Consider the following 12,720-nt stretch of genomic DNA (forward strand, 5'->3'; position numbering starts at 1 on the left):
GCTCTTCAGAGTTTCCTAACTCTGCCTGGAGATGCCAATGGGGTTGGGACTTCAGGCCTTCTGTATGCAGAACATGTGCTCTACCTCTGATTACCCGTCTCTCTCTTTCTCTCTCTTGCTTTCCCTGCCTCAACCTATTTAAATCCATTCCCTGCTCCGGAGACATGTTGACAAATACGGGTGCTCTGTTTTTAAGCACTGATGCTTTAATGAGCTTGTTTTCAGAAGACTGGCTAATAGCAGATTATGTATTTTTCAAATGGCTGCTGAAGGGAATATGTCCCTGGATGATTGATTGTGAAGCCACTTTTCCTTAGGAAAGGAATCACTCTGTTTGGGTAATATGAACCAATCCTCTCCCCTTTTTGAAGAAACCAACGCAGTCTTGCAATTTACGGGAATGGGATTGTGTTGCATGAAGAGATGACTGTTATCTTAAGCTTTCTTAAGGGGATGAATGATTGCTAGACTGAGCTGAGATTCATCTGCCATATCTTTGTTTGGCTCTCAGCTGCCATGCTATCTTTGAATCAGACCTCCAAGCTAATATCTACCGTCCCCTCGACTACCTTTGTTTGGCTCTCAGTTGCCATAGTAAATTTTAAACTAGTGCTCTGAGCCATTAGCATGGCAACTAAAGGCCAAGCAAAGGCATCTCAAAGGAGATACCCTTGCTTGGCCTTTAGTTGCCATGCTAATTTGTAATTGGCCTTTTTGAGCTGAGATCTACCCTCCCTTTGGATACCTTTGTTTGGCCTTCAATTGAACTGGGCCAATGAGCGAAGAGCCACCCTCCTTTGAGATGGCTTCATTTGTCCCTCAGTTGCCTCACTAAATTTTAATCAGACCTCCGGGTAGGCTTGCCACTTTGGTCGGGCAAAATACAGGACAGGTCAGACAAAATATAGGACAGGTTGGGTTTGGGTTTGGGGAGGGATACACACAATCCCCTGACACCTAATTCATGGCAACCCTACTTCCTGCCCTTGAGATGCCTTGACTTGGCCCTCAGTTGCCATACTAATTTTCAATCGGAGTGAGACGTAACTTTCATTTGGGCAGGGAAAAAAAATTGATTGGATATTTGTAGCTGGGTGCAGTTCTTGGCAGAAAAAAGTTAAAAGGCTCTTCACTCCTACAGTAGAGAGCCGCCACCCACACCCACTTCTTGGTAACAATAGGAACCGCTCCTGCCTTTGCAAAGTTGCAGGATGGGCTTTGTGTCTCTTTCCAGAGATGCCTTTTGGACTCTTTACTGGGTGCTAATAATTTGAGGAGAAGCTCTGTGTCAGAGCAGCCCAGATGTAGTAGGTGAGAAGCATGCCTTTATATAACCTGCGAGCTATGGAATTGGCAGGGGGTGTAGCAAAGCGGAAATGTTTTTATGTTTAACGTATATTTATAATAAAAACCTATTGAAGTAGAATAACAAATAAAATGAAATAAAAGTAGGATACCTAGAACCAAACATATAGGAACAAATTTCCATACCAAAACCGAGCATAATAAATTAACACCACAAGGTTCCAAGTAGCACAAATGGGTTTATGTTATCCTGTATGTTTTTATTCTTGTACATTATGGTTGTATTTCGACAGGCAGCGTAGAGTGTAACTATGGAACTTGCTCCCGCAGGGGCCAGTGATGGCCACTAACTTATATGGACTGGCCAAATTCATGGAGGAGAGAGCTATCAGTGGCTATTAGTCACAGTGGCTATGCTCTGCCAGCAACAGTCATGCTTCTGAATGCCAGTTGCTGGAGACTCCATGAGGGGAGAGTGCTCTTGTGCTTGAATCCTGCTTGCTAGTTTCCCACAGGCATCTGCTTGACCACTGTGAGAACAGGATGCTGCACTAGATGGGCCTTTGGCATGATCCAGCAGGCTCTTTTTACCTCCTTATGACCTGAGTTCAACAGCACTCCTCCCCACTTGCTGTTTCCAGCAATTGGTATCCAGATGCATTACTGCCTCTGACTGTGGAGGCAGTGCATGACCATCGTGGCCAGTATAGCCAAACATTTCCTGACTACACCACCTGCACAGTGGTTTGCTTTCGGCATTTCCCTCTCTCTTCCTGGGCCACAACCTTCAGTGGGAAGGGGTGATGAAAAGACCACCTGTGTCCCAAGGCCTTCTCATAGTCCCTTTGCTATACGTTGAAGGTTGTGTGTGGCAGTATTGTTTGTACCCATATGAACCAGAAGGAAGGGGTTGTGGTCAGTGGGCTTTTTAAGGCTTGGCAACTTCTCTGTCACATCGTGAATCTTTGCAACGAAAGACAACATGCTTGTACCTCTGCACAGCACTGCCTCTGTGCCCCTCAGTAGGGAGTCAGCTATCGCCACCACTGCACCTTCCACAGACCTCTTGGTGTATTCTGAGGTCTGCAACAGCTCCTCTCTGCTAAGTAACAAGAAGCCCCAAAAGATGCAGTCCTTTTCTCACATAACACTCACCCTTTTGTGCATCAAGCATCAAATTAGCAATGCAGTAGTGAAATCATGAAATGATTTGGACCTCTAGTCCTTGAGCTTGCTCTAATCAAAGTTTAATTTCATCCAGGGCCCACCTGAAAATCTGATTTGATCAGCTCGGTTCTTGAAAACAAAACATTCAGCTATGTTTTCTGGCTGATCTCATTGCTACTTCAATTCCTTCTCAGAATAAAATCAGTCCCCAATCTGTAGATTAAAAAAACACACCCTCTAGCAGTTTTTATTTTGTTTATGTCACTGTCAGGTTCACATCACTAGAAATTATTCATTTTCATTTTATTTCATGAAATATACCTGTATACATTGCTTGGTTTTAAAGAAAGCCCTCAAAGCAATGTACAGAAAATATAAAACAATAAAATTGTCCATAAGAAAGATTAATAAGAATAATTTAAGACTTAAAATAACAATTCACTAAAACAGATTAAAACTCGCCTCAAGTTTCTAAACATCAGGGTAGGCTTGTCTAACCAAAAATGCTTTTAGTAGGCGCTAAATTGAGTTGAGTGAAGGCGCCTGCCTGATATCAATAGGCAGGGCATTTCAAAGTGCAGGTGCCACAACACTAAAGATCAAGTTCTTACAAATACTGTATGAAATGGATTTTATGTGAAATCTGTTATTGTGCAGTTGCGCAGATCAAAATGTTTGAGTGGACATATATAGGATAAGGCGATCTCGTAGGTAAACCAGTCCCAAGTTGGTAAGGGATAACAACAACAACAACAACAACAACAACACTTTGAACTTGGCCTGGGAGCAGCCAGTGCAGATCTCTGAGCACAGGTGTTAGATGATGATAGGGTCTCACTCCTGTCAGCAACCAGGCTGTAGCATTCTGCACTAACTGAAGCTTGCTGAAAAAGTGCGAGGGAAGCCCCACACAGAGTGTGTTGCAGTAGTCCAAATTAGTTGGCAGAGGTTAGGGGAGAATCTTGTCACTGTTGCTTCAAAAAAAGAGAGAGTGATATTTGCGGTTTAAGAATACAATTAAAATATAAGACTGCAATTAAAATAAATTGAAATATCCATGATTTAAATTATGCATTGTTTATTTATTTCCTAAAATTTTATGCTGCTTAATTGTAAACAAACAAACCATTGGTTTAAAACTTCAGTTTGAAACTTTAGGAGTTCTCAGATTTCATTTTTGAGGTTGTGCTGGTTTGCTGGGAGAAAGGAACCAAAATAATTCAGTGGGCTTCTGGGAGCCTCCACAACTGAGTTTGGAGGCCTACAACTGAGGATGGAGTCTGTCCGTTGTGTCTCTGTAAGATTTTTCTGAATTGCATCCAGCCAAATTCTTCTCAGAGTAGACTCGCTGGCATTAATGAACCAGTAGCTTCAGTGAGAATTGTCTGAGTAGGAGTTACCGTATTTTTCACTCTATAAGACGCACCAGACCACAAGACGCACATAGATTTTGGAGGAGGAAAACAAGGGGAAAAAATATTCTGAATCTCAGAAGCCAGAACAGCAAGAGGGATCGATGCGCAGTGAAAGCAGCAATCCCTCTTGCTGTTCTGGCTTCTGGGATAGCTGCTCAGCCTGCATTCGCTCCATAAGACGCACACACATTTCCCCTTACTTTTTAGGAGGGAAAAAGTGAGTCTTATAGAGCAAAAAATGCGGTATATTGGATACAAATAATGAATTCTAAGGTAAACTGTAAATTAACCTGAAACAGATACAAGTGACAAGAAAGGAGATTCCAACTAAACGCTAGGAAGAACTTTCTGACAATGAGAGCTTTTCTGCATTGGGATGAACGACCTCAGAAAGTGATGGACTCTTTCACGTTTTTATACAAAGGTTCGTTGACTAGAGATTCTCTAGCTGTGGTTCCTGCTTTGCAGAGGCTTGGACTAGATGACTCTTGGAATCCCTTCCAACTCTACAGCTCTATGATTCTATGAAATTGAGACATGAAGCAAAATGTGCAGGTGAAAAACCAGCCCACTCCCCCACGCCCTCCTGTCTTGTAATCTCTACAAATACCTGAGGAACGAGATCCTCACCCCACTCGTACTAACCATCCCAGGGCGCTCAACCACTGCCAAGATGTTCTTTCTTCTAACAGATCAAAATAAGCAGATAACAGCAAAGGTTGCTAGGTTCATAGCAGGGGCAATCAGAATAAGGGCCACTAACTGACGGCTGATTCAGGACTTTAAATGGTGCTCTTATATCAAATTTCCTTTTCTGCGTATACTGCAATGTTTAACTGTTGCTTATGGCTATTGGCTAATGCGAATAAAGTTTTATCTATCTACCAGCCCACTCCCCCATCGTCCCGGAAAAATTCCTGTAGTTTCAGGTTGTACCTAAGGCTAGGGGCAAGGGTAAGGGTCACACAACAGTGTGGTCACCCCCTTCCAGTGTTCTGAAATATAAAAACCCTGCAGTTACTCCCACAGAGACAAGGAAGCAAGGTTTCGTTTGCATTTTATTTTATTTATTGTGTTTGTATTCCACCTTCCCTCAAAGGACCTCAGTGTGACATACAAGGTTCTTACCCTGCTCTGTTTCATCCTTGCGACACCCCTGTGATGTAGATTAGGCTGAGAAGCAGAGACTGGCCCAAGGTTGCCCAGTGAGCTTCCTGTCAGAGTGGGGATTTTAAATCTGACATTCAAACCACTATACCACACAGGCTTTTGCCATTTCAATTGACTTAATAAGAGTATTACAGTGGTACCTCGGGTTACAGACACTTCAGGTTACAGACTCCACTAACCCAGAAATAGTACCTTGGGTTAAGAACTTTGCTTCAGGATGAGAACAGAAATCACGCTCCAGCGGCGCAGCGGCAGGAGGCCCCATTAACTAAAATGGTGCTTCAGGTTAAGAACAGTTTCAGGTTAAGAATGGACCTCCAGAACGAGTTCTTAACCCGAGGTACCACTGTACTGTAATAAAGATTTTGGAAGTTTTGATGTGCGTGTGTGTGTGTGGGGGGGCAGTTTTCAATTTCGTTGCAATCCACCTGAGCTCTTGGATCAACTGGGAATAGAGCCAGTGTTGTGAAGCCTTGGTTGGGTCATGGCCTCTCAGTCTAACCTATCTCACAGGGTAGTTGTGGGGATTGAACAAGAACTAGGACCAGGGTTCAAATCCCCACTTGTCAATGAAACTCACAGGGTGTGATCTTGGGGGATATTCACTTCCTCTCAGCCTAACCTACCTTATACAGGGTTGCTGTGCTGATTAAATGAGGGGGGAAATATATATGCCATCTTGAGTTCCTTGGAGAAAAAAGTGGGATATAAATGCAATAAGTAAATAATAATACAAGTGACGTTGGGTCAGGATTCCTAAATAAACAGCAGTTTGGGACAGGCAGTAGGGACCAATGCTTTGGCCAAGCTAAGAGTCTAACATTTCATCCAGGGTGGTGTTAACCTTGCCTCTGTGGAGACTAGACAGATGGCTTTTTGCCAAGACCTGGCAAACAAAAGATGACGATGTGTTTCATTTTGAGAAGGTCTTTCTGCTACCCAGACTTTGCATCAATCCAATCTATACACGGTTCCCCCTTATCTCTCCCGCTCACAGAAAGTTGCCTTTTCTGTTAATTGAGGCGTAGCAGAGTGGCATTAATTGAAAACTGGCTTCTGGAACAAAGGACATGGGGATTTAGCAGGAGGGGTAGATGGCTTGCACACTAAAAGGAAAAGGAAACCATAGCTGTGACAGCAGTGGCAGGACTGTGGTATTGTGTGTGTGTGTGCGTGCGTGCGTGCATGCGTGCGTGTTCCGTGCCCTGTGGAATTTCGCAACGTGGGTATATATTATGCAATCTGAGCGCTTTGGCATAATCAGAAACAGGTTAGTTGGGGCAAAGGCAGTGGCACCTCTCCCTCAACCCCCTTGGAATTCCTATGCTTCTGAATACCCATTGTTGGAAGCCACCAGGAGGAGCTAGTTGTGGGTTACCACTGCGTGGCCACTGTGAGAACATGATGCTGGACTAGATGGGCCTTTGGCTTGATCCAGCAAGCTCTTCTTCTTTTTTAAAATATTTTTTATTGATTTTCCAATAAAAAACATCCAATTAATATATCCAATCATAATACTCCAATTAAAATAAAAAACTAAAATGAAGAAGACCAAATCATAGTCCAAATTATATTTATTAATTTTTCAGAGCTCCCCACGGTCTCGATCTCTGTAGCAAATCTCCAGATCCAGCCAGCTCTTCTTACGCTGTATTCAGATACCCCTCTGGGTGCTGAGATTTCACTTAAAAGTGCTGTACTGTAGTATTTGCCGTCAAGGGGACTAGAATGTGTATGTGTTCGTTTGTTTGTTTTTAAAAAGTTTAGATTTACAAGAAGCTAAATTCTGTGTCTGATGCCACAGTACCTCGGGTTAAGAACTTAATTCGTTCTGGAGGTCCGTTCTTAACCTGAAACTGCACTTAACCTGAGGTACCACTTTAGCTAATGGGGCCTCCCACTGCTGCTGCTGTGCCGCCACCACGCGATTTCAGTTCTCATCCTGAGGTAAAGTTCTTAACCCGAGGTACTATTTCTGGGTTAGCGGAGTCTGTAACCTGAAGTGTCTGTAACCTGAAGCGTCTGTAACTTGAGGTACCACTGTAGTGAGTATGGGGTTGCGGTGTGTATGTAGACCTGGGCTGTGAGCAAAGGGAAGGGCCATAGCTCAGTGGTAGAGCACCTGAATTACATGCAGAAGGCCTCAAGTTCAATCCCTGGCATCCCCAGGTAGGACTGGGAAGGTCCCCTGCCTGAACCCTGGAGAGCTACTGCCAGTCAGTGTAGATGGTACTGAGCAAGATGGACCCAATGGTGTGACTAAGGCAGCTTCTTATTTTTCCATATGGTGACTGGAGTATCTGCTTTGGAAATAAGGCTTGCATTTCTCTAAACCTGAGCTACCCTAATTTCTGCAGTAGCTATGATCTTAATAATGCAGGATCCCAAGAATCTTGCTTGCCTGGGTTCCTGAAAAGCTTAGTGGAGATTGGAAATACTATCCCAGGCAGGCGTTAGGGCTTGAGAGCTGGTACCAGCCCCAGTACCCAGGACCCTGGAGAGGTGAGGAAGGAATTTAGCACCACCCTCCATGTGGCCAAAGGCAAGAACTCTTCACCGTGATAGGCTGGAGTGGGTCATGTGATATCCATAGGCCACATGGAAAAGCTTCTAAGTCACACTGGCTTCCTGCTCTGGGTATCACCACTGGAGTCATTAGTGGGAAAGTGTTTTTAGCCCGACCCACATTCTCCTTCTGGGCAACATGCCAGTGGTAGGTGGGGCCAGAGGAAATAATGGGCGGAGCAATGAATGCACATTTTATCTTTGTACAGTAGACTTGTTTCTACACACCCCTCTGTGTACTTCAGGCAAGCAAGAGACGTGATCAAAGTCCACTGACACATTCCTGCATTGCAGGGGGCTGGACTAGATGATCCTTGGATCTCTTCCAACTCTACAATTCATTCGAGAGTCTGCCTTTCCCTTGCCTGTCTCCTCTCCTTTTGATTTGGTGCTTTGTTGATGGGTTACCTAATAACTGCCTTGAGGCATGATTTCATAGGGCCGATGAGGTCACCACTTAGTGACTTTCCTGCTGAATGTATGAGCTGACTCCCATTAGAAAGCATTCTTTGAACATGTAAGAGCATTAGGAACATGGGGAGCTGCCATTAGTCCACCTAACTCAGCATGGTCCACACTGACTGGCAACAGCTTGCCAGGGTTTCAGGTAAGGATATCTTCCGGCCCTACCTGGAACTTGAACCTGGGACCTTCTCCATGCAGAGCAGATGTTCTCCCACTGAGATACAGCCATTCCTTGAAATTAAGATCCTAGTCCTTATCATTCTGAAGAAGGGGCTGGCTTAAACAGAAACACAGGAAGCAATGCCTTATACTGAGGGAGACTATTGGTCCATCTAGCTTCATATTGCCTTTGTTCACTGAAAGCAGCTCTCCAGGGTTTAATAAATAAATAAATAAATAAATAATAGTGGTAGTAGTAGTAGTAGTAGTATGGTCCTCTGGATAGTGTCAAAAATTATAATGCTTCTAGCTGCATTTTGAACATTTACTAACATTTACTTTGTTAAGTGTTGATATTTACCAATAGGTGAGAAAAAGTGGAATGGAATTTGGGCATTAGCCCAAAGCATTATCAACAACTGTAAGCATTCTCTGATGTTTCCTTTTCACCTCCAGAACCACTGAGTATTCTTCATATGTATTTCCCAAGTTTAGAACATTGGGTTGTCTCCAGTGTTAGCCCTACTCAGCATACACCCATTGAAATGAACAAATGTGACTTAGGTCCCATTAATTTCAAAATGTGTTTACTGTGAATTTAGTTGGATGCAAGCCAATGCCTCTACTTTGAGTAGGACTATCTAAGGCCTATTAATTTCAGTGCGTCTACTCTGAGTTGTATACATTATTTTATTTATTCATTATGGCTCCTACCTAAGCCTATTCCTCCTGAGAGCAGACCCACTGAAATTAATAGACTAGGACTAAACTAGGACTATCATTAGAGGCAACCCCCAAGCCCCTCCATCATTTTCCAAAACCTTGTTCATTCCCCAAATGCCACACCCCCCTTTTCATTGCCTGCTGGTAAATTTCAACACTTGCCAAGGCACGTCAGTTGGTAAATGTCCAAAAAGCAGCTGGAAACATAATCACTCTTGACATTGGCCTGGAGATTGAAAAAACAACAACACACAATTTTTATTGTTGGCAATACTGTACACTAGTCCTACCCAACCCTCTGTTCTCCAGCTGCTTTGGACTTCAACTCCCATCAGCCACAGGCAGCATGGGCAATGTAGAGGGATGATGGGAATTGGAGTCCAAAAACATCTGGAGGGCCTCAGGTTGGAGCAGGTTGATGCATAAACTTCTTTCCTTTTCTCGTTTTCTTTTCTTTTTTAACAAAGCAACACTGACTTAAAAAACAAGATAAGACATGATTTTTTAAAAAAATCAAAGCAAAATAAAAAGTGCTTGCACGAGAAACCTTATTCATCTGTGCTGTTCTCTCCCCACCCCCCCACCCCCGTTTCTTTCCTGCTCTCTCTCCCCACACCCAAAGGATTGATCTAAAAAAAGGCTAAGCAAAGAGAAGACAAAAGGAAGAGCCTGCTAGGCAGCCCACCCGACTGCCTGACTGGCAGATTCCAGTTAGCACCTTATCAGTGCAGTGGCAGATCCTGCGTTTGCTACGGCAACCCAGAGCACCAGAGACAGCGGTGGAGAGGGGAGGGCAGTTTTGTAACCAGGGACGACAGCAGCAACACTGCCACTGGGCTCCAGCGAGGAGGAGCGAGCAAGAGAGAACGGATAGGAAGGGAAGAAGGAGAAAAGGCTGTCTGGAGAGAGGCAGAGAAAAAGCTCCACGAATTTCCCGTTTCTGTTTTGCAAAAATAGGAAAGGCAAGTGAGCTTGGCGAAATCTCGTCATTTTTATTTCAGGAGGGCCCTGCTGAAACATAACAAAACGACCTTCCCTGTTTCACTGGGAAATAATAATTGTAATAACGAAAGGTTTTTCTCTGTCTTCTCACTCCCCACCTTCCCCTTTTTTCACCAGCCGGTATGGAGGGAGACGACCGCCTCGCCATCTGCTTGTGACTGCTTTGCAGAGCTGAGTTGTGGATGCCAGAAAATAAGGGGACGTGAACCTCCTCCGGGACTCCGGATCCGGACACTGGAATTGCAGCTGAACTTATAAAGCTTAATATCCCCTTGTTTCTCTTTCTCTCTCCCCACCTCTCTCTCTTCCCCCTCCCCCTCCACTTTCCATCCCCTCCCCCCCCCAAATTTTTTGGGGTGTGTGTTAGCGCTACTTGAAGGAAATCGGAAGGGTCCGGTTTGGCTTTGAAACTGAGACAGTCCCTCTGTCGTTCTCCACCCTTCACATCGGATCTCTCTGCCCCCACCCCCAGCCCCCCACCCCGGCTTCCTATATGCTTCTCCGCTAAGTGCAAGAAGGGCTTTGAGAGAAATTTATGCCCTGTTAAAAAGTCCAGTGGACAGACCTTGCCAGATCAAGATGGGGAAATCGAACAGCAAGTTGAAGCCTGAAGTTGTGGAAGAACTGACGAGGAAGACATACTGTAAGCCATTCCTTTCACTCTCTTTTTAATTAAAAATTTACTTTGAACAGCAAAAAATAATAATAATTTTGGGTTCTCTTAACGGTGCAACTTTCCAGGTACTGGAGCCAGGTAGGATGCAGAGAAGGCCTTGGACTGCAGAGGGTGTGGGGGGGGATCTTTGTTGGTTGTAGGGGATTTTGGGGGGTGGCTGGGGGGCAGAGGGGGTGTACTTGTGTGATGACACACAAAGACTTTGGCCAGGAGATCTGGGTGGTGGTGATAGTGGCAGGATACAGGGTCTGCAAGCCTGCCGTAGTTGAGTGGTGCAAAATCTGCTGCATTGATGGAGAGGCGGGGTGGTGGTCCGAGGTGCTGGTGTTGGGAGTGAGGGTGGGTGGGCGTGGAGGGAGTAATTTTTGCAAGGAGAAGCCTGCTGAGGTGGGGTCGTTAGTTCCACGGCTCCATAGATCAAAGTAAAAACAATAATAGAAAAGGCAAGCAGGTTCTCTTTCTTCCGCCAAGGAGGCTCACATGTTCTGTGGTGATTCATGTTGTGTTGAGATGCTCTCGGGCGGCATCGCAACATCGCCCCCCCTTCAGCTTCTCCTGGGGGTGGGGACTGGCTGTGAGCCAGTATGGAGTCAGGATGGATGTGTGTGAGTTCACGTGTGTGGAGGAGAGAGGAAGGGGAACGTCATGCACCATAATAGCCAAGCCTCCTCCTTCATTTCTGGGGAGCTGATAGCCCGCTGTAGCCTGGGGGCTCGGAAGGGGGGGGTTGTGGCAAAGGCAGAACGGTTTGTCTTTTTGCCAATCCTGAAAATGGGCATTGTGGGGTGGGGAGAGATTTAACAATCTGGAAGATGAAAAAGATAGAGAGAGAAAAATGTGTATATGGAGAAATAAAACAAAGGGCATTAGGTGAAGATGGATGGCTGTATGCAAGTTCTGTGCAAAGGAGGACCCACTGAAATGAATGGACCCAAGTTGTAGCCATGTGCATCACGTTCAATGTGGGTTTCCTCTAAGAAGGACTTACAGTGTTGGAAGCAGCCCCCTGGGGGGTGTAGTTTGTGCTACTCAGAGCAGACCCATTTGTTTTTAGCCAGTGCAAGTCCTACTCAGAGTAGACCCATTCATAACATAAGAAGAGTCCTGCTGGATCAGATGAATGGTCTTGTCCAGCATCTTGTTCTCACAGGGGCCAGCTACTGAATTGAAAACAATGGGCACAGCTAACTTAGACCCATTCATTTTAATGGGTCTACTCTAAGCAGACAAATGTGGCAGGCAACTTGTATATATATTTGGTCCATTTGTGGTTTCCTTTGGTATTTTGATAGAGCTTTGTGCGCAAAGTCCTGAATTTTGGCTGGAGAGTGCTCCTTGGAGTTCTGAGATTCTGTACCTTCCCCTCCCCTATTGTGTTAGTGCAAGGGAAGCAAAATGCCTTTCTAATAATGAAAGTGGGTCGCTGATTTGTGGTGCAATGACTTTTCCTATGGTGATGGCGGGAAGATGGCTCTTAACTCATGCTTGGGATTTCTGTGTTTCAAGTTGTTTTTCCTCAGGGAAAACAAGAGGCCGGGAACTGTGTTGGAGATTGCTTCCTCTTTTCTGCCTGTTCAGTTTGGCTCACTTACTCAAGTCATCTGGAGAGCTGCTGTGCTCTTTAGGGGTGGTTTCCTGCTGCACAGATAAAGCCAGAATGTGGTTATATTAGATTGAAGGAATTCAGCTCCTCTTTCTCCCCCCCCCTTTTTCACAATTATGTTTTATTAAGTTTCAGCATTTTTAACGTATACACTCAAAACTCAATTTCATCTTTTCTCTTTATTTTTGTTGGCTTCCCATCCCATTTTCCATGGAGTTGTTTTCAGGGAGCGGGATCCTGTTTTTCCTGTCTCGCCTGTGCCCTATCTTAGCATAGTAAATAAAAAACAAAAAAACAACTTTTTGGAAGTATTATTTCTGTATTATGAAAGTTGTATTTAAAAAACCCTCATTTCTTCTAAAGAACTCAAGAGTGCTTTCCTTTCTTGCATCCTCATTTTTTTCACTGCAACAAGCCTGCAAGGTAGATGAGCCTGGAAGGAAAGTGTGGGCTGGCCTAAGGTCAGCCAT

General features: G+C 44.6%; 1 protein-coding gene across 1 annotated transcript in view; it reads left to right on the forward strand.

The window, feature by feature from the left end:
- The window catches only part of NCS1 (neuronal calcium sensor 1), a 65,339-nt gene that overhangs the window by 6,309 nt on the left and 46,310 nt on the right, over positions 1 to 12,720 (forward strand). The window contains exon 2 of the mRNA XM_082207889.1: positions 10,089 to 10,614. Within this exon, the coding sequence (XP_082064015.1) occupies positions 10,551 to 10,614 (64 nt within the window). The 5' untranslated portion in view covers positions 10,089 to 10,550. The remainder of the gene's footprint in view (positions 1 to 10,088; positions 10,615 to 12,720) is intronic.

Source organism: Podarcis vaucheri, assembly GCF_965113315.1.
Source record: "Podarcis vaucheri genome assembly, chromosome: Z".
NCBI lineage: Eukaryota > Metazoa > Chordata > Lepidosauria > Squamata > Lacertidae > Podarcis > Podarcis vaucheri.